Consider the following 22,158-nt stretch of genomic DNA (forward strand, 5'->3'; position numbering starts at 1 on the left):
GCCACATCTAGCTGTAAGCAAGGCTACAAAAAGTAGTCTCTTAGCTGGATGCATTGCTACCTCAAATGAAATTGGGTTCTTACTGCAGCAAAGGAAGGGGGGAATCATGTTAACATAGGTAACTAGCAGTCTCTGTCCCATTGAGATTTCTATAGTGTTGGTATCTGTAAATCTTTTTTCTTGGGTGAGTAAGTTTCTCCAAAGATGTCACCTCCAATTTCCCATAATTTTAATATCCCAACAACAAAGTTATAGGAGGTGCCTCTGGTGCCCCGTGTCACAATCCCCTCTGTATACCTCTGATTTTAGTTGTATGGTGGTGGACAGGCTTGTGTAACTCACCTTACTCTGACAAAGTCCAACCTTAACCACAGATTGGGTGTCTTTCGGCTTTCTACCCAGGGCGTTGAGCTGCCATGGAGCCTACAGGCCAATTCCTTAGAGCTACCCAGTGGGGGAGGATTAATGTTGAAGGAGGGAATTGAAGGAGGGATTGGAGGCTGGATCAGATCCAGCCTCCGATCCACTGGAGATTTGAACAATTGAAAGGTGTTCTGTAAGCTTCTCAGGAGGTCCTGATGGAATTGAGCCCCAGATGCCCATAGTAGAAACCTCAGTAACACATACTTGTATTGACTTTCCCTCTTTCTGCTTCACTCTGCTTGCTACCTCACTCTTGCTTCCTGGGACCATGTCCTGAATAAAGTAACTGCACCGAAGTCTTGTCTTAGTCTTTGCATTTTAGGAGACTCAACCTAAGATAAAAGTAATATCATTCTTAAAGTTTTAAGCTTAGATTCTTAAATCTCTTGTCCTCACATAAAACTTCAATGTAACATCCAAAAAATACCACATGTTGTCAAGAAGAAAACCAAAAAAAGGGCTAATTTTAAAAATTATTTACTATACTTTGTATTGCTGTTCACTTCCTATGACTGTGAAATATGGTTAAAGAAATAACATGAACTCAGTTCTTATCTTGAAAATGTACGGATGAAGCTTGGGCCAAAAATCTATCATAACTAACTGGCGCAACTAGCAGCTGTTCTGAGATGAATCTCCCATCTTCGTGCTTCTAAAAACTGATTTCATAAGAAGTTTTAGAAAATGCCATAGTCTGGAATTGACTCTTAAGGAAATATCCAGGTCTTACAGGTCCTTTTGCCCTTTGACATTGATACAATGAATTGCTTATACGCCTCTCTCACTTTCCCTAGCACAGCATCTGGAACAGGTAGGTGATTAATTATTTTTGAATAAATGAATAAATGAAATTATAGTATATGCTAGTTTCTATTTTCTTATCTTGTAAAATAAGTTGAGAATAATGTGTTGACATAATTGAGGGAATCTTTGAGGACATAGAATATTGGTAAAATATTTCATAAACCTGTGAAGTAATATCTAAAAGTTTAATATCAATGTTGTAATATTTCTGATAAAGGAAAATGGTTGCAAATATATTGAAATTTCCTTTTTATACTTTAGATGAACTATGTGGTAGTATCTTAAGAAATTATAGTAGATCACAAGTCGGTCATTTAAAATATTTATTTTGAAATCATTTAATAGATAAATTTTGAACCAGAAAAAAGTATCAAAGTATACAAAATCAATCATCTGTGGGGGTTAAAAACTTTAACAGGAAAAGAAAAAAGGATGTGCTAGTGATAAATATATTTTACAATTCACATATTTTATTGTGTAATAAGCTGTACTGCATTACATTCTAACAACTGCAGATACGACATTATAATGATTTTAATGTCTAGACTAGTCATTATGATACCACAAATCTTAAAGTTCTTAACGGAAAAGAGCCATTAGCAAATTTATGCATCTAAGCTCAGTTTAACTCAATTAAATGAGACTTATTGAATTTTGTGCCCAACACTATTTTGTTTGTGCAGCAAACCCTGGTTATCTGTAGAGGGTGTCCTCCTGAGGATCCCAGGAATAAGGAACAACAGATTTAACTGGCCCATTTTCTTGAAATCTAGAAGCCAGGAGGCGAGAGAGGAAGTGGTACCCCTCCTTTTTGTTGCTCCCCTGGGAAGATGCCAGTAATCTTTACTGGGGTTGCAAGTCTGTATTTCTGTACCGATTCATTTCCATAAGTTCAGGTGTACTGTATCAGCTTCCTAGAGCTGCCTTAACAAAGTATCACAAACTTCGTAGCTTAAAACAACAGAACTTTTTAAAATCACAATTTGGAAGTTACAAATTCAAAATCAAGGTGTCAGGAGGGCCATGTTCTTCTCTCTGAAGGCTCTAGGGAGGATCCTTCCTTGCCTCTTCCAGTTTCTGGTGGTTGCCAGCAATCCGTGGCATGTAGATGCGTCATTCCAATCCTGTCTCTATCTTTACATGGCCTTCTCCACTGTGTGTCTATGTCTCTCCTCTTTTAAGAACATCAGTTTTTAGGCATGCTCTGATCCAGTATAACCTCATGTTAACTAATTACATCCTCAAAGATGCTAGTTCCAAATTAGGTACACCTGTAGGTGCCTGGAGTCAGGGCTTCAACATACTTTTCTGGGGGGACACAATTCAATCCACAACAAGTATCAACAACATTTCTTTCCAAGAGTGGAAAATAGCACCACATTTTTGGCAAAAGGCAATGTGTACTATTTATGTTGTTCATAATCCTTACCTATAACCAAAACCAGTGCTAAATTACATGTAGCAGTTACACTTAAGACATATTTAAAAGACTTAAGAATAAATGGGCATTTTAGAAGTCAAATAGCAAGTGATGAAACAATGAATATTGAGGTGGCAAAGAAGGCTTAATTTCCTTCTCCTTGTGATGGATTCACTAACCTGAGATGGAATATAGGACAAAATCAGCCTCTGCAAACAGTGGAATACTGCAAACGTATTTTCAGTGAGGATCAGTCCAATGAATACAGTGAGAGCAAACAATATTACTTATTGTTGAGAAAAGTATAAATAGGACACAATGTAATAGATATGCAGATTAGATCTCCCTTCCATATTCAGAAAATGGACACAAACACACTTGATTTTGCTTCGGCTTTATCTACAGTTAAGCCATCTATTGCTTCTTTCAACTCTAGTAATCCTATGAGCACTAAGATCAAATGCATAATATCTTGGTCCACTGAAGAAAAGGAAGAAGGCTATAAGAAAAAAAAAAAGATATAATGTATTGAATTAGCTTGTAGCAGATCTTGGATGTTTTCAATTAAAAAGACCCCACTCCTGTCCTAATATAACTTTGCAATGCAAATGAGCTACTTAAAAATTTTTTTTTTAATTTATTAAGTTTTTTTTTTCTTCTACTTACAATTCTTCTGGAAAACGGCATCAACTCTACTTTCTATTCCTTGAAAGCTACTTGCTATGCTTTTGGGATAACCTGGTTCCATGGATTGACTTTGGTCATCATATCTGATGAGAAAAAATAATTGTCCCGCGTTTAAGACCAATACAGTGTACAGTGATTAATAGTTTTATTTAAATTGTATGTACTTTACATAATGCCTTCACACATATTTTCTCATTTGTTCTTCACAATGTCCTATTTACTGGGAAACTAACAGTGGTTAACTTCTCTACCTAAGGGTACATACATATTTATAAAATATATGGGTATCACTAATACGAAAACAGGCTTCTGATTGTTGGGGCAGTGTTATTTTAAAAAAGGAGAGCTTATATGTTCTAAGGCTTTTACTTAATTAGTTCATAGTCTCTCTCTATCTGAATAAATATAAATAATAATTTCAAGTTGTGAATCAAGTTCTGTATAACATTTGCTTGAGTGTAGTAGAATTTAACTCTTAGAATTTAATGAATAAATGAGAATTAGCCTAACTCTTTCTTTGCGTCCCATTTTAGTGTTTTATTAAAGTTTGCTCTGTTTCAGGATATAGAATCCTCAATACCATTGTGCAGGAATCTTAACTTTGTAAAATTTTCAAAAGCCAGAGCGACATCAATCATCTTGTGAAAAAGAATGCCTATCAGAGACCACCTAGATATTTTTAACCTTCAGTTGCCTAATCAATGATGGTTTGTAAAGAGGGTAAAGAAACACAGATTTCAATTTCTAATGGAAAAAATAGTTTATCTTACCTCCAGAATTGGTTGTTTACAAAGAAGTATGTCTTTCCCCTGTAGGAAACAGCTGCATCTATTTCTTGGACACTGCTTGGGAAGCCATAGTTTGCTATATTCTTGGGATAACCTTGCTGAATATCATAGCCACTTAGAGCCCAGTACTGATTGCCTGCCAATGATTCAGGTTATATATTAGATAAAGTTTTTCCATTCCTACAAAATGTATACCAATTCTTAATCTTTGCATAAATTCATCATAGAAATGAAAATGGAAAAAATAGTCTTGAAAAGATAGAGGTGGTAAAGTCAAGACCATTGGGCTATGATAACTCTAGTGATTTCCTGGAACCTGTAAAACATTGCCGACTTCTTAGCCTGACACTCAGGGCCCCACACTTGAACGTCTTATCTCATGTAACTTCTATACAGAGAACTAGAGCCTTGGGGAATCTTAGAAAATTATATCTGGGATGAGGGTGGAGGAAGGCTAAAGGTGGTCTAATAAAGTGTTCTCATTTTGTAGATGAGAAAACTGATGCCTGAAGAAGGTACAACATGCTCAAGTTCATACAGCATTTAGTGGTGGAGATGCGACCCAACCCAGGTCTCGTGACAAAAGCCCAGCTAGCCTAACACTCTCTCCTTGACTCACCTCCTTGAACCTGGAAGGGTCCACAAAGAAGTCCTGCCCTTCCCTTCAGGAGGAACTAAAATAAGATGAAAACCTTAGGCAGTTACCTTTGAATACGAAAATTAGGTCCTTGTCAAAATCCTCATAAGCAGCCTGTATACCATTTACCAGGGATGGCCAGAAGAGAGAAATGAAATTGAGTTCGACTCTTCGTAGGTGAGGATGCTTTCTCCAGAAGTACCTAATGGAACACAAGGGAGAAAACCACACACAATAGTCTAAGCAGGCAGCTTCTGTGAGTCTTGGGCTGGTATTGATCCTATAAGATTGCTGGGAGGATATAACATACAGTGAAGGCAATGCTTCCAGCACAGGGACCAGCATATGGCCAGCACTTCACGGTGATACTGTCCATCTGGTGAGTACTTTACAGTTTTCAGACGAGCTGCTAGGAGTGACCTTATTTGATTACATTTTACATTGCCCTCCTCCTCACACATTGACAAGTTTTATTTTGTTAGTCTCTTTCATTATTGTTGCTACAATATGATGAGAATATTTAGAATATTCTAGCAAAAGCAATACAAGTACACTCAGCCTGTGAGTGCACAATCATAGAATGCCAATGGAAAATTGAAAAATTCAGTCAGATGATTTTCCCTGCAGCTTATTAAGTGACAGTTTCCATTCACTTGAATGAATTTGGGTGGAATTGAATGCTATTTTGGTGTTGGGTAAACCCAGCTATAGAGTTCCCAGCAGCTAGAGTCCATGTCTGTTTACATCATCACAAACATCTAAATGCTTACAGATGTTTTAGCTTTTATTTTTCTTTTCCTGGATGTTTTGATTTACCCAGAAAGCACTATCAATTCCAACGAGATTCGTATGCATAGAATTCAAAGGAAAAGCTGGGTAATGTGTAATATGTGACTTAATTAGAATCCAGTTTTAAGTTATGCCAGTAAAAGAAGTCAAAGGAAGGAATAGTTCATTCTTATACTTGTCTTTAAAGAAAAGTATTTCTCCACGGAGTGTAGTGATAGCATCAAATGTCAGTCTGGGGTCACAGGCTGTGGGTGTGGTTGGTCCAGTAGGTTGCACAGGGTTGCTCGAAGGTCCTGAAAGTAAAAAGACTTTTTATAAGCATGAGTCCAGGGTGAATTTTGGTGTATTTCAGTTACTTCTCAGGTTGGTGAAGGGTCTTCATATGAAAAGAAATGCTAGCTGACTATCCTATAAGACATTAAAGTAATCACACATTAGGCCCTCTTAAAAGTTTTATTTTTTAAAATTAAAAAATAAAAGAGGGGGGTAAGATTAATTGGGAGATTGGGATTGCCATATATACACTAATATGTATAAAATAGATAACTCATAAGAACCTGAGGTATAGCACAGAGAACTCCACTTCGCTGTACAGTAGAAACTAACACAACATTGCAAAACAACTATTCCCCAATTAAAAAAAAATGAAACAAAAATAAAAGAGTAATGGTAGCGTTAGGGAGAGTTCCAAGCTAAGTTGTGAAATAAAGAAATTTGAATTCTTCCCCCTCCCCTCTGCCAGTTTAAAATTAGAATCCCATGCTTCTTTCCCTTCTTGCCTCCTCTTTCTGCATTTTTAGTCACTCAATATCTACTTTCTCCTTTCTCACTAAAATCCACCTTCTGGAAAGAGGCCCCCACAGCATAAATCTAAAGCAAAATGTAGCAATATTTTTTTCTATAAGTATTTAAATTTTAATGTATTTTCCCATTGTAGAATGAAAGGCTGCTAACAGTTCAAATATGGGCGAGTGAGAAAGGGAGGTGTTTTCAGGGGAAAAGGAATTGGGGAGTAGAGGCAGTTAGACTAGGTCTCATCATCCCTGAAAATTCTACTGTCATGAATAAAATTCGTAGTTGTGGGGCCCTGGCATGCTTCGTTTTGTACTGCTGTCCAACCAGAGAGGGAGAATGTTTTACACAATTCGACTCCACGACACTCCCTTCCAATCAAGAAAACATTTAAAAAATTTTTTTATTTTTAGAGAGCTGCAAACCTCTTCTCTGGTTTCTTGTTATTACAGCCACTAGGGGGCAGGAGGGCAAGAGGAAAGAGAGATGCAATGGTCTTATCAGACAATACTTAGACAGAGGCAAAGGCCTCTATATCCCTCCCTGAAAAGTATCAGTCCTGTCTTTAAAAGATGTTTCTTTCTCTCCATACTCCATCCCCACTCCCCTCTTTCCCCCACAGACAACAATCTTGATATGTTCAATATATATGTTTGTTAGCATGTTTCTTGAAAATGCCTTGCTTTGTCTATATACATATTTAATTTGTGTAGATTCATGTATTATGTAATTTATACACTGAGTAACATGTATCATTCTCTTTCTTTTCCAGGAAGCACAATGTTTTAAAGACTCATCTATGTACATCTGATTCAGTGCTTCTCAGTGCTGTACATTACTCTATGGCAGGCATTCACCATATTTTACGCATATATTCTCCTCCCGATGGACTCCCAGGTGCCCTCTAACTTCGATCACCAAGGCCAAGACTGCAATGAACGTCCCTGACATGGCCAGGTCTCACCAGGTACTGCTGCTCTTCAGATGACCTTACCATAGATGGCCTGAATGCCATTGATGTCATCTTGAGGGAGCGAGTAGGTGCTGGGCTCACTGAAAGCATAGTTGGGATACATCAAGGCACCAGGGTCAGAGGAATGAGCCAGCCCCAAGGAATGGCCAAATTCATGGGCAGCAACAAGAAACAAGTTGTAATCTGAAATGCAAGCATGTGTGGTGAATGGCTCCAAGTAGACTGAAGGGTGGTGGAAATAGGATCTCAAGGAATGCAGCTTCTGAGCCAAAACTCCCTGGAGAAACAGCCTTTCCCATGCCTGCCTTTTTCCTTTTCTCTTCAGGTACCTGAAGAAATGGAGATTGGAAGAAATCAAGGTAGGGGCTATAGGTTAAGATTAGGTGAGTATGAGGTCCTCACCAAATCTTAGAACCAAGAAAGACTGCTGCTTTTATTCCAATTCCCATATTTCATGGGCCTGGGGCTCAGGCAAATGATGGCAGGGCCATCACAGGTCTCATGACTCTCAAAAGCCCTCTCCTCCCATGCACCCACCCCTACCCCTCTCCAGTCTCCCAGGCCCACAGCCCCATGAGGAGAGTCTCAGTCTGCCAGGCAGCAAGAGTGGCCTCAGATGCAGAGCTGACTCACTTTGGCTCCCTGACCACTCAGCACCAGCTCTTCCTTGATTCTGAGCTCTCCAGGAAGATTCAGGAATTTTCCACCAGAAAGAGACAAACGCTGCTTCTTATTGCTTGCTACCCTTATCTTTTAACTTCCATGAGCATAGTGCCTTTCATAACTGGGAGCTTAAAAACTTTCAAGGCTTGCACTTCCTGCCAAATAAAGCCCGAGCTCCTTTGCCAAGTTCAAGACTACTCCATTTGGCTCCAGCAGACATTTGAGGACTAGATTTCTGATGTGAATCCTTCACTCCAGCTAGTCTATGTGCCATTTCACAAACACACTGTGCATTTTCTTACATGTTTACTTAAAAAACAATCATAGTTGTACAACACTTTATTATATGCTAGGAATTGTAATAATATTTAATCTTAACAACATTTTTATGAAGAATTGTTAGATTACTTTTACGATAAAGGAACTGAAGCCCAGAGATTTTTGAATACCTTGTTATATTGGCCTTGCAACTAATAAGTGGTAGAGCTGGGGTTGAACCCAGGTATGATGGCAAGACCTGTGTTCTTATCACCATGTTCAACTTCCTGATGATAATTAGCCTTGTAATATTCTACCCATGCTCCAAGACTTTCTTTCTTGATCATCACATCCTTCCATTTTGCATTCGTAAATGCTTTAAAAAACATCTTTGAGTGTCTGGAGTACTGGGCAAGGGGCTCTGGGAGATTTGTCATGATGCATAGACGAAAAGGGGAGATGTGTGCAAACAAATAGAATGCACAGAATAATGAGGAGGGCAGTTAGAGAAGAAAAAATCAAGGCTGTTTTTATTCTGAGAGGAAGGCTTCATTTCCAGCTGAAAGACAGGATGGGGGTGGCATTCGACGTAGCATGGAAAAGAGGGATTTTGAAAGGTGGGGCTTAAGGTGTGGGGAAAGGCGTTTCAGGAAGAGGAAGCAATGTGAGCAAATGTAGGGCAGTTGGAAAGCACATGGTGTGATCTAGAAACAGTGAATGTGCCATGTGACTGCTGTGTGTGAAATATGAAGACAAGCCACGAAAGATGAGTTTGGAAGATCTCCAAGAGCTTTCAGTGTCAAGTGAAGGTATGTGGACATATTTGGTCTGGAAAATGTAAACACTGGGCTTTCCAAATGTAAAGATGGGCTTTCCAAGGGCAAAACTTCTTACAGTGCTGGGGAAAATTAGAGGGAGCCAAGATCGGAGGTGAACAGTCCAGGTGGGAATCTGGACCAGTTAATTCAGGTAAGAGGTAATGACCGTCTGAACTAGTGGGGAGGGCAATAGGAATGCAAAGTCGTGGGGAGTGTTTATTATCTTTTGGTACTCACAGCTCCTAGCACAGGGACTTAGGTAGAATAAACACTCAGAACATTTATGTTGAGAAAATGGTGGGAGGAACAGGTCCCAAGCAATGGTAAAAGGCTCCTTTCCTATTATTTTCTAAAAAGTGTTCTTTGGCCTCTTGTTACCCTGTAGCCTTGTAAAGTACCATATGGTCTGAATATACCTCTCATTATTCTCAGTTCTTCCCTTCAGGTGGTCTTCTTCTTACTCTGAGTCTTCTCCTGAAAGGGGTAGTTTGCTATATGGAAACGTATCATTGAAAAAGAGCTCCACGAAGATGAAATCACCAGATGAACGAGAATAACTAGATGGCTGCTCTTTCCTAAATAGGTCAGTTTTCTAAATAAACCAATTATTTCTGAATTTCCAAAAATAGGAATCTTTTTCAAACATCATTAAATTTCACAATATTAAAATATACACCCTAAAGCAGTGGTAAGCAAACTTTTTCTATAAGAGTCCAGATAGTAAATATTTTAGATTTTTATGAGCTGTATGGTCTCCGTGTCAACCACTCAGCTTTGTTATTGTGGTATGAAAGCGGCCATAGATGATACATAAACAAAAGAGTATGTGGCCCTGTTCCAATAAAACTTTATTTATACAAATAGGACCAGGAAGGACTTAGCCATGATCTGTTGTTTTCTGATTCCTGCCTTAGGAAACAAGGTCAGAATTTAGCTTCAGGATTTTTTCTAAACCTAAATTAACTTAGTATCTTGAGGTAGCAAGAATTTTAAATGATCAGTTTGTGTGAGTGTGAAATGTTACAATAACTTGGCTGTGTGTGTGTGTGTGTGTGTGTGTGTGTGTGTGTGTGTGTAGGAGGGCAAATTCTAATGTGCAAAAGTTCATTTAGAAGCTGCATGTGGACATAACCTTGGTTAACTTACTTCTGGAGGTTTTGGTCCATGTTTCTTCTGCATCAAAATGAACATCTCCTCCAATACCTGGGCCTGGCTGAAAGGCATGAGCAAGGATTCCATTGGGTCCATCAAATGGAGAATTGTCCCCATGATCTGAAATAAAACGATTTGTATTAGGTATTTGCCAAGTCTCAGTTTAGCCAGGGAAAGCAAAATCGAGCATGACTGCTTTGAGCCTACCTCCTTGGAAAAAGGCAATCTTGATATCTGCTTCTTCCTGTGAGGTCTTGGTGAAGTTCAGGGGTGACACGCGACTCCAGAGTTTAAAGGCTTTCTCAAGAGCTGTTTCCACTTCAGCCTCTGACAAGTCTGGGGTATAGTTAATAATCCTTCAAAATGAGAAGGTGTGTGAAGGGTTCATTATTGTTTAGAACAGTAGTCCATCAGTAGATTGAATTGCTCTAGTTTGGAGTTTGTGCATATGTGATGTGCTACCACTGAAGAGGGTGCAAGGAGGGGTGCAGGACTTAGGGTTGAAGACAGACGTAGGTTCTGGACCAGTTACTACATGTCTTTAAACTCAGTTTCCTTATTCATAAAATGAGGATAATAAAATAGTACCCCTCTCATAAGGTTGTTGTGGGATTAAATGTATGTAAAGCATTTAGTTCACTACTTGGCAAATAGTAGTATTCAACAAGCATTGGGTATCATTATTATTGTTATTATCATCAAGATGCATGAATGGTGGGGCTAGATTCTCTCCAGCAATGATTAAGCCTTTTTTGGGTCCTAAAGTGAATTCTTAGAGAGACAGCCTAACATTGCCATAGTCCTCTTTAGATTGATAGAGAAAGAAGACAAAAATGGCAGGCTTTGGATTGAAAAGAACCCATGGGATCTTTACCCTTTCATTCTCATACTCAGTCACTAGAATCTAAACTCTACAAGAGCAGGGATATTTATTCATTTGTTTGTCTCTAGTGTATTCCGAATCCTAGAACAGTGCCTGACACATCATAAGTGTTCAGTGAACATGGGCTGAATGAGTGAATTCTCAAACTCTAGAAATATTACCTGTAGGTCAGATTAGTTTGTTTCCACTTGGGGTTTCCTGGAGTTATCATAAAATTGCCAGTATCGGGCACTCCACAGCGAGGCTTTCTCATGATCTCCAAGGTTTCCTCATTTGGCTTCCCTGTTATGTTCAGCCCAAAGAATTGCTGCATTTCTTTAAGCTTCTCAACAATCACACTAGCGCTGTTCTTCCTTTCAGACTGATATTTGTACCTTGGTAATTGGTAGAACTTTTCTAGGTAATTCTGGAGAAAGTCAAACATGTAACAGATTTGCTGTGAAATTTCCTTCAGTTCTCTGTGCATTTTGCATTCCTTTTTAAGTTATTGCAGAGGTCAAACCAAAACTAATAACCTGATAGTCACAAAGATAAAAGCACAAATTTTCTGGTTGACTTGGAGAGAACATTGCCTACTGGAAAGAACAGTCCATCCATTCAGTGCTACAGTTAATATTTATGCATAAAAATAGGTATTTCATAAGGGATGAGTTCCACATCCTCAAGCAAAATGCTAGTACACAGTCAGGAGACTGCCTTTTTATTTTTAATAAAAAAAAAAAAACAAAACAGCCCCAAGATACCTACCACTAATCAAACTCCTTGAAGCATTAGTTGCAGCAATGCAGATTCTATTTTTTAATCCTCTTTTCACTACTGTAGAGAAGGTTTAATCATACATATTAAGACATGAAGATGCAGAGAAATAAGGAACTTGCCAAGAAGATAATCAGGTCCCAATTCACCATGTTGCTTCTCAAATGAGAATTAACATCTTCAAAAGAAGAATTCCAAACATGTTTTGGGGCAACAGCAGCATCACTGTCATTAGCATTTTATCCACCACAGTAACTCTTTGGGAGGGGCCAAAACTCATTAAGAAGGTTCTGAGGGGTGTTAACAAGCTAATCATGAAACTTCTTTCTCTCACCTTAAGCATCCTTAAGTGGCACTTTGCAAGTGACACAGGACAGAGCAATTTTGTGCTCACACAGGCTTTGAGATCAGATAGATTTGGGTTCAAATCTTAGCTCTGCCACAGATTAATTTTGTGTCCTTGGACACATCACTTAGATGACTTCAGATTCACATTTGTCTCTAAAGTGGAAATAATAATCCGCTGCCCTCATAGGATTGTTGTAGGATGGTATGAGACAATGTTTGTGAAACGCTGAGCAGGGCGCTTTGTACAGAGTAAGTACTTAATCACTTCTATTAGCCCATGGGTTACTGTTATCATTGTAAGAAATATATTTTTTTAAGTGAAAGAAAAATATCAACAAGAAGAAATGCTTTTCTAAAACTGTAATGCTAAGAAAATTGTGCATGACAAATTTCTGACAGCATTCCCTTGTGTTTCTTTAAAAATTTGGCCTTTCATACTGTGAAACAATGGAGAGAAGTTATCAGTTTTGCTTTTACAGTGCTTTCAAGAGTTTACAAACAGCCCCATAACCTGGTTTTAGGAAATATGATTACACTATGAACTGATTTCTAGTTCCTTAGAGTTTCCCGTCCTCGCGCTCTATGTACACCTGAGATTTTTGGCTGCAAAACAAGTCCATGTAGAAAGCACCAGTCATGTAGTAACTGTGTTGCAGATACACCAGAAGGGAAAATCTTAGGTAAGTGAGAAAGAAAATCATTTTATAATTAAAACCATTCCTTCTAAAAGTTTTCTCCAGCTGCAGCAGCTTGGCAGCAGTATTTTCTGAGGGTTTGAAGAGCCCAGCTTGTTTGCATGCCTGGCTTTCAGAGGGCCCAGCTTGGAACACTCCAAATCATTGAAACCAGACGTTTAACCTCAAACAAATCTTTCACATAATTCTTTCAGGCTGCTTTAACTAAAAAGAGAAGAGAACCCAAACAATTTCCTCATCACCAGCAAATCAACTGCCCACCTAATTGATAGTTGAGTTACCTGAACAATTTTTGTAGTTTTCTCTTCTAGGAATTCAGAATGTACTAGAAAGGCCTTGGAAAGCTGCACGTGGAGTAACAGCAGAAGTGGAAGCATCTTCAGACTGAACATGGCCTCGTCTTCAAAAACTACCTCTCCTGGCCTTCCTTCTGCCCCTTCTCCTGATGGGTACCCTGAAGTTCAGAGCATCCCATGTCACTCACTGCTTTCAATTGGTCCTTTATAAAGCCCTGTCTTAAACATATTGCCACATCAGGAATGTGAAGCAACACGGGTTAATTACGCTCTGACAGTTTTGCAATGTTATAATGTGATCTAGTACCCCCAAATAGGGGAGTCTTTCAATGGAAAAAAAAGTACAATTTGCTGCTCTGTTTTGGGGGTTTTTAGATATTTACTTTTGCAAAATTGTCTGGTCAAGGAAAAGGAATAAGAGACTAATTCTGAAGTTAATGAACAGCAGTTACATTTTCTGGGCATGTCAGATGCTGAGGCTGTATTAATTTATGCAGTAGAATATTGTTTGATTAGTGGTAGGTATCTTGGGGCTAAGGAGCCTAACTAGAGAAGCTCTGCACTTACCCACCCTTGTTGTAGGTGAGGAACATGTGTGCTTGTGTGCGTCGTGACAAAGCTGGATGTATATGGGGGTCCTAAAGCAGTTTCTGGAGGATGTGGTTTTAGCGTCAATGTGTTTCCTGCAAGCTGGATTTTGCATGGGAAAGACAAAGAAACCAATACTGATGGTAATGATATAATGATCATTTGCTAAATATTTATTATGTCCCAGACTTACATGCTGTATGTATACGACCTCAGTCCATCCTCACAAGACCTTGGGAGGTAGATGCTATTATTATCTGCATTTTGCAGATATAAAGAAAATCCAGAGAAGTGAGATGGCTTATATAAATCACATGCCAACCTTATGGAGGAGCCAGGATTCAATGGTAGGGGGTATGTTTAGAGGCTGAGCTGGCAGCTACCACATCAGGCCCTGTTTTCTAGTCTTCCACTCCAGCACCCGGCTGGCCCACGGTGAAGCAGTAGCTCCAGGGCTGTAACAACTGGGAGGCCTTGGCTTGTGTTCATGGAGAAGACAGGGGGAGTGAGCATGAGATGCCTTGTACACTCCCAAGGGAAAAGACCCTGAGAGGACTTTCAGGCAACGTGGCTATGTAGCGGCTGTATTGATCAGAGGCCCTTGGGCCTGCTTTCAAATTGTGTCACCTGGTCTCACTTATTCTGACTCTATGTGCATGTAGATTGTTACCATACACAGTCTTTGTATACATTCATTTACATATATTTATATATACAGTTGACCCTTAACAAGGGGGAGGATTAGGGGTGCTGACCCTCTGTGCAACTGAAAATTTGCATATAGTTTATAGTCAGCCCTCTGTATACATCATGGATACAGTTCCTCTGTATCCATGATTCCACATCAGCAGATTCAACAGTGCTGATCATGTAGTACTGTAGTATTTACTATTGAAAAAAATCCAGGTATAAGTAGACCCATGAAGTTCAAACCTATGTTGTTCAAGGGCCAACTGTATTCTGTAAGGGCAGGTATTCCTGTGCATAAATGTATATGTCAACAGGTATGATGTATAACATGTGTTAATATATTATTTGAGATGCTATGGTAGGTGGTTCATTTCCCTCCTGGAGTCTCCTAGGAGCCTTTTAGACAATCCAAAGAAATATGTCTTGGGTTAGAACCTATCCGGATAGCAGACGAATGTTTATGATGTAGATTCTTACATTCACTCAAGAAATATTTCCTGACATCTATTGTATGCCAGGTGCTGTGATGGGTACTAGATTATTGGAGATAAGTTAATAGTGGTTCAGATGAAATACTGTGGGAGTCTGGAGGAAAGTACAATGATTGGGTTAGGTAGAATCAGGGAATGCTTCATGAAGGATGTAGCATGTGAACTTGTCCTCAAAGAAAAAGTAGAATGTGGATGTGCAGAGATTTGGGGATCTATTCCTTGTCCTCATGTGCTAGTTTTTTCCAATTTGTTCAAGCAGTTCCAAGGTCATGATCATGTTAACCTTCCCTGGGTACACAACTTAGTCATGATGTGGCTTCCTCTGCATTAGATCTTTAGTGAAAAAACCTTTTCTTCCTAAATGAGAATGCCTTAATATTTGTCTACCCTATGTTGAGTTATTTTGATTCACTACCTTGTTTATAAGGTTTATAAATGTACTTTCTCCTGAACATAATGGGACACAATTTAGACAAGAATCCCAAACTTTGGTAAACTCAGTTTTCTAGTGTTTGTGTAAATGTTGTGTTAAAAACCAGAACACACCTGGTGGAGAAAGCCACACCTGTTTTCAGAGCCTCTGCCTTCCGCTTTCTGAATTCTTTCTCTACACCTGACCTCCCCTCACCTCCACAGTGTCTGCACCTCCCTTCTTCTGGTGCCTGGAACCCAGAGTTCTCTCAGGCTCTCTCTCCTCTGAAAACCTGCTTCTGGGAAAAGACCAGCTATCAGTCATTTCCATTTTAGTGTGCACTTAGGGGCCATTTAAGCCAATTTCTTACTAGAAAAAAAAAAAGACAAACGAGCTAACTTTTTTTTTTAATGAAGTCTTTGATCCCCATAATATGAATTTCAGAGCAAGTAAAAAAGACAGTGGAAATTTAGTTTTGGACAGAGACAATGAATGACAATGGAGGACCATTCTGTCTCCATAATGCCACCCCCTGTAGATAACAACCTTGTCTGATCACCCGATGTGCTGTTCCATAGCAGAGGTAGCAACTTGTAATTTTACAGCTTAGTTTTGCTTTTTCAGCCCAACAAGAAGGAACTGATTGCATAGATATAGTTTGTTTTCTCTTTAGTTTAAAAGAAAGAAAAAAGGAGAAGAATGTGTCTAGCTAGCTGGAGTGGGCATAGGCAGCAGGGAAAGCTACCTGGAGGTGCTCCTGTGTGCTGAATCTTGAAAGCTGAGTGGGAGTTTGCCAATGGGGAATGTGAGCGGTAGAGGAAACAGCACACACTAAGTACAGAAGTTTACCCAGTGACGCAGGTGGACCTTTGATTCATTCACAGGCAAAATGTCTTCTGCATCAAGCGGTTTTGAACTGTGATGATCAGAATGGACGTCTCTACCCCCGATCAAATGAACAGATAATTGTTGGGGTCAGTTGTGGTGAAGGTAAAGAGCATCAGATGTGAAATTACACTAACTGGGTTCGAATTGTAGTTCTGCCACTTCCTACTTATGTAACTTTTAGCAAATCATCTAAGTTCTTCTGAGCCTCAACTTCCACATCTATAAAACTGGGACATTAACATCTCCCTCGTATGGCCTCAGGAGGATTGGATGAGAGAGTGTATGTGGGAGCTCCGTGTAAACCCTCCTGTGCCCTCTTCCCTGTATTGTGAGTGTGATGAAGTTATGGCCATGATCGTTCTCATGCTATAAGTGGAGTTAGCAATGTTGAAAAGCTCCTCTTTTCCAGAAAGAGAAGTGCTTCAAGGTTAAGCCACTGAGTGATGAAGTAACTTCCATACAGCTTCCTTCAGCATCCAGCGCTCAGAGCAGCCAGGGAACATATGTGTGTAAGTTACACACCCTTCACACAGAGTATAAATGGTTAAGTTAAAAATCACACAAGCCATCACGTACTAAACACTGCACTAAGCTGGCAGTCTTTACTGTCAAGTGAGGGAATGTGTGTGGTGTCTTCACTCTTAGGACTCAGCCTGAGATGTTGGCTATATATTATCTCCCTTTAGGTTCATAATAATGCAAGGAAGAAGGGGTTATTATCCCCATTTTAAACATAAGGAAAGTGACGTCTAGAGATCTGATTCCAACATACCTTTCCATTTATCTTTCCTGGTCATCTCTCCTTTGTTCTCTCAGTGAGGAAAAATTCAAAATAAGGCAATAGTTCTCAGTCTTGGCTCTACATCAGAGTCAGTATTAAAAATACAGATAAGTGTGGGACTTCCCTGGTGGTCCAGTGGCTAAGGCTCCGAGCTCCCAGTGCAGGGGTCCTTGGTTCAATCCCTGGTTTGGGAACTTGATCCCACATGCATGCTTGCAACTAAATATCCTGCATGCGACAAGGAAGAACCTGTGTGCTGCAACTAAGACTGGGCTTAGCCAAATAAATAAATAAATATAAAAAAAATACAGATAAGTGGGCTCCACTCCAGCCCCCAAGTCCGAATCTCTGGGGTAGGGCACAGGCATACATAATTTTAGGGAGCATCCCAAGTGATTCTGAGAATGAGTTAAGAACCCCTTTGTAAGAGAGTATAGAGAGCATACACAAGAACGTGAACATCCACACCTTAAGGGTTCAAGAGAAGGAACAATCACACTCATTGAAGAGATCAGCAGAGACTTCATGGAGGGAGTGGCCTTGAGATAAATTTCAAGCAATGGACTGAATTTTGGCATTGATATTCAGGTAATGAGGGTGAAATTAGAAGAAACAAAGAGCAAAGGCAGAGATATGAGAGACTTGGTATTCTGAGACGCAATTTCAATGTGTGTGTATGTGTGTTCGGAGTGGGGATGGGGTCACCACAAATCCGACAAAGTATTCTTGGACACCAGCAGGGTTTCTGAGAATTCAACTCAGTCCTGACACTACCTGGAGAGAATATCTGATTCCACAGGTTATGGGTTCAGTTCTACAGGACTCTCGCCGACCCCACCGCTTCAGATGCCAGTCAGAAGCTCAAGTTATCACCTGTACTTCTGACCAACTGGCGATAAATCAGGAGTTCCCACGGCCTTCTCCTTGGGTTTGATTAATTTTCTAGAACAGCTCACTGAACTCAGCAAAACATTTTAGTTAGTAAACCACTCATTTATTATAAAAGGATATAACTCACAATTAGCCCAATGGAAGAGATGCATAGGGCAAGGTGTGTGGGGAGGGGCACTCATTTCCACATGGCCACCAACCTGGAAGCTTGCCAAACTCTGTCCTTTTGGGTTTTTATGGAGGCTTCATTGCATAGGCATGATTGATTAAATCATTGGCCATTGGCAGCTGACTCAGCCTCCAACCCTCCTCCCCTGCCCCTCTCCCCAGAGGTCAGTGGGTCGTGCTGAGAGTTCCAACATTTAATCATATGGTTGTATCTTTTAGTGACCAGCCTCCATTCTTAGGCATTTTCCAAAAGTCACCTCATTAACAAAAGACACCTTTATCATTCTCAACACTTAGGAAATCCCATGGGTTTTGTGAGCTGTGACTCAGAAACTGTGGTTCTGAATGACCAAATATATATTTCTTATAAATCACAATATCACAGAAACCTTGGTTTATATGTGGAGACTAACAAGGTACTGGGGTTGTAAGGATATAATTTATAAAGGGAAACACGTTGGAAAGGTAGGCTGGAACCAGATGGTGGAAGGGCAGGGACTGAACATCAAAAAGGTCAATAAAAAGCAGTCATTGTTGGTTTCTGGGCCTAGTGGTGATCTGAGATGTGTTAATAAAGCTAACATGGTCACAGTGCCTAGGACAGACTAGGGTGGGGAGGAGAACAATTGAAGGATGGGATAAAAGTTGTAGTGAAAGGACCTGGCCCGGGGGATGGCCATGGGTCTTCCTACAAGAAGAGGAGAGATATCTCTCTTTGTTCAAGGATGGGTGGTGAAAAAATGAGGTTGAGGAAGACAGGCGGGAACCTGGGTCACCACACCCCTCATCTCCGGGGCAACCATTCACATCACAGACATACACTGGGGAATCTACACTGGATAATATCTATTGTCTGGATAACATAAGAGCTGTTGTCTTGAGGATGGCAGGTGGGAGCCAGGTCAGGGCTTGAGCCTGAAGGAATTGGAGGTGACTTACAAAAGCTGTGGTAATAAATTCAACTGGCAGCTGAGGCCAGTAAAGCCTGGCTGAGCAGTAGTGATGGCCCAGGCCTATGAGAAGGTGGCCACCGTTGGCAACAAGGATCCAATCCCTACCTTGTTTATTAGCTTCAAACATTTCCATTTACCACCCCCCTCCTTTTCAACCCCTCTCCCAACTGGAGGGTGTTGAGGATAAGAGAAAAAGCAGAAAAAAAATGACCCAGCGATAGTCAGTAACTGTACACATACCCGTTTGACAGAGACCCATGAGAACAGACCACGACATGATAGGCATTTCCATTCCAAGCTGCTCTGTTTCTGGTGGGAGGCAACTGCTGACTGAATTTGCCCAAATTCTCTTCCCTCCTCAAGCAGTCCAGCTCTATGGCTGGGATGTCTTGTTTTTCGTTTCTCCTGAGGTGTGTGTTTTCTGAATCTTCTCCACTCTCGGTTATTTAGTCTCATGCCCACCTTGCTATACCAAGAGATACTACCTCCTACCATAGGCAAATTACCTCAGTTTCTGTCACAAAAATCTGATTTCCTTCATCCCAGACTCCTGATAACTGCCCTTCCTTGTGTCCACGGATCTCTCTTTGTATTTCTACACCAGAAGCCTGTTCTCTTTAAACCTTCTCCCCACTCTTTTTCTTTCCCCTCATTGATGCCTCCCCCCCCCCACCCCGGTCCGCAAATGCCGTCAGAGCAAAACAAAACAAAACACACCAATGGCCTTCTCATCACCACCGTCCTCGCACTCTTCCCCTCACACTCAGATTCTTGGAGGCCTCATCCAGTGCTTCCTCACATTGCACCTCTGCCCTTGTCCCCTCCTGGCCCAGCCTCCCCCTTGCCTGGTACCACTGGAGTCGAGAGCTCGTCTGAATAAACTCTGTCTCACATCTTTAGGGACCCCACTTGATACTGTTCTCCCTTGTCTTGATCAATGGTTCTCAACTCTTTAAACCTGGAATATCAGAAAGACACCACATAGGCCTTTTGGTGACTGGCTATCTACATACTGCTGTGTATTAGTTTCCTATGGGTGCTGTAACAAATTACCATAAGTTTAGTGGCTTAAAACAAGGCAGATGTATTCTCTTACAGTTGTATAGTCTGAAGTCTGATATGGGTCTCACTGGGCTAAAATCTAGGTGTCAGCATGGTTTTGTTTCCTTCTGGAGGCTCCAGGGGAGAACTGGATTCCTTGCTGCTTTCAGTCCCTAAAGCCTGCCTGGGCACCTCAGCTGTGGCCTCCTTCCTCCGTCTTCAAAGCCAGAATGAGTGCTTCTCTTTAACCCTTCTTCTGACATCACATCTTTCCCTGACCACAGCTGGGAAAGGTTCTCTGGTAATTAGATTGGGCCCACATGGAGACTCTCCCCAGTTCAAGGTCCTTAACCTTAGTCACACTTGTAAAGTCTCATTTGCCATGTAAGTTAGCATATTCACAGATGTCCAGGGATTTGAGTGTGGACATCTTTGGGGCTGTCACTGTGCCTACCACAGGCAATAATTTTCAATGGGAAGAGATGGGGTGGCCAGTAAATGTGTGGAGTGACTGCACAGAGAAGGGCACCTGAGAATCTGTGGGTCTGCATGTGGTTCGAAAGTCCTTTAGGAGATCATGCCCTATAATCCCAGGATGACCTACACCCAACCTGGTCCCCATTTGAGTACTTACTAAACACCCATTATAAATCAGGGGCTGTAGTAAGTGCCTTTGCAAGATCACGTTCATGTAACTCTCTTAAGTATGGGTTTTTAAAGCAATACAGAAATCGAGGATCAGAGGGGTTAAGTGAATTACCCAAGGTCACATGGCTAGCAGGTGTGTAATGTAAGTGGATTTGGGAATTCAATTTTTGTTTCATAACTTCGACCCCAAACTCTTTCCATTAAAGCTCAACAAAGTCATACCCTGGAGGTCACCTTTTACCTTAGTAGCTTCTTTAGTTCAAATGTTACACTAAGGTCCCCATAGGAATATTCCGACCCTTCCTTCCTCCAAATTCTTCAAGTGTGGTTGCCTTGCACATGAGGACAGAACATCAGAGGAGCCTGAGCCGAAGTCCCAGGGCCCTCACAGGCAGCTAGTTTATCTTTTGTATGTGGAGTGGAAGTCTGGAGACCTGGGTTTGACCCCTTTCTACCATTTACTTGACCTTGGACAAGTTCCTTTATCTCTGTGCCTCAATTTCACATCTCTGATTGGCCACTTACAGCTGTGGAACCTTGAACAATTCACTTCACATCCATAAGCCTCATTTTCCTCCTGTAAAATGGTGGCAATATCAGCTACACAGTATGAATGTCGTGATGATTAAATATAGATTTGCATGGAAAGTGTCTGCACATAGTGCAAAATAATAGATAAGAGTTCTCTGACAACTGATTAGGAAAGTATCTCACAGGATAGCCATGGGTTCTAAGGAGGTAATAGATGAGAAGCAGACTATAAACTACAAAGGACTATTCAAAAGATTTATTTTATAAGTATTCTCGTAATACAGGAATATGCTGTTAAAAAAAAGAAAACAATCTCAAACACGCAGAAGTATGAAAAGTAAATGTGAAGTTCCCCAAACCCCCCACCTCACTCCACTCCCGTCCTCTGGAGGTGACCACTGTTAGCGTTTTGATATGTCTCCATCCAGACATTTTTCTATGTCTTAATGCTAAAGATTAAAGATTGTTATTAGATATAGAAGAAGTTTCCAGGACTACAGTGTGTCCCGCGTGTAAAATGTCAGATTCTCCAAGGCTAGGCTGCTGTAGAGTAGTAAACAAGGCCTAAATCGAGTCATGGAAGAGACCTGTCATCCTTAGCCAAGCTAGTGGTGGTCATGCCCACGTAAAACTACTAGAGGGCGTCCAGAGCCCATCTGGGCAGTGAGCTGTTTGATCAGGTCAGTAGTCTGAAACAGAAACGTGAACACAGATGGCCGTTATCTCACTTAGCAAGGGTTTGAATGAGGCAGGTTAGTTGGAGAACTGAGCATTGGAGACTCAGCCAAAGCCCATTAAAATGCATAGTTGGCTGCAGGTGAGAATACAGAATGAGAAACTCCACAGAGTGGCCACACACTCCCTAAGCACACAATTTTGTACTCCACTAACAGA

General features: G+C 40.6%; 1 protein-coding gene across 5 annotated transcripts; it reads right to left on the bottom strand.

The window, feature by feature from the left end:
- Positions 1-1,536: 1,536 nt before the first annotated feature.
- MMP8 (matrix metallopeptidase 8) lies at positions 1,537-13,356 on the bottom strand. Of its 5 annotated transcripts, none has more exons than XM_022560550.3 (11): positions 13,168-13,279; positions 11,835-11,903; positions 11,249-11,493; positions 10,412-10,560; positions 10,199-10,324; positions 7,335-7,496; positions 5,724-5,841; positions 4,828-4,961; positions 4,105-4,258; positions 3,314-3,417; positions 1,537-3,146 (listed from the first exon to the last, which is right to left on the bottom strand). In XM_022560550.3, exons 3-11 carry the CDS (start codon positions 11,398-11,400, stop codon positions 3,043-3,045), a joined length of 1,203 nt encoding a protein of 400 aa, XP_022416258.1. In that variant the 5' UTR covers positions 11,401-11,493; positions 11,835-11,903; positions 13,168-13,279; the 3' UTR covers positions 1,537-3,042. The 5 variants fall into 5 exon arrangements, with proteins under 5 accessions (XP_022416258.1, XP_089771601.1, XP_022416257.1 ...); XM_089915475.1 differs by having other exon boundaries at positions 11,249-11,602; XM_022560549.2 differs by having other exon boundaries at positions 11,835-12,021; positions 13,168-13,270.
- Positions 13,357-22,158: the final 8,802 nt, after the last annotated feature.

Source organism: Delphinapterus leucas, chromosome 7 (genome assembly GCF_059928025.1).
Source record: "Delphinapterus leucas isolate spDelLeu-1000000601 "Yukka" chromosome 7, BTC_Dleu_Yukka2, whole genome shotgun sequence".
NCBI classification, from domain to species: domain Eukaryota; kingdom Metazoa; phylum Chordata; class Mammalia; order Artiodactyla; family Monodontidae; genus Delphinapterus; species Delphinapterus leucas.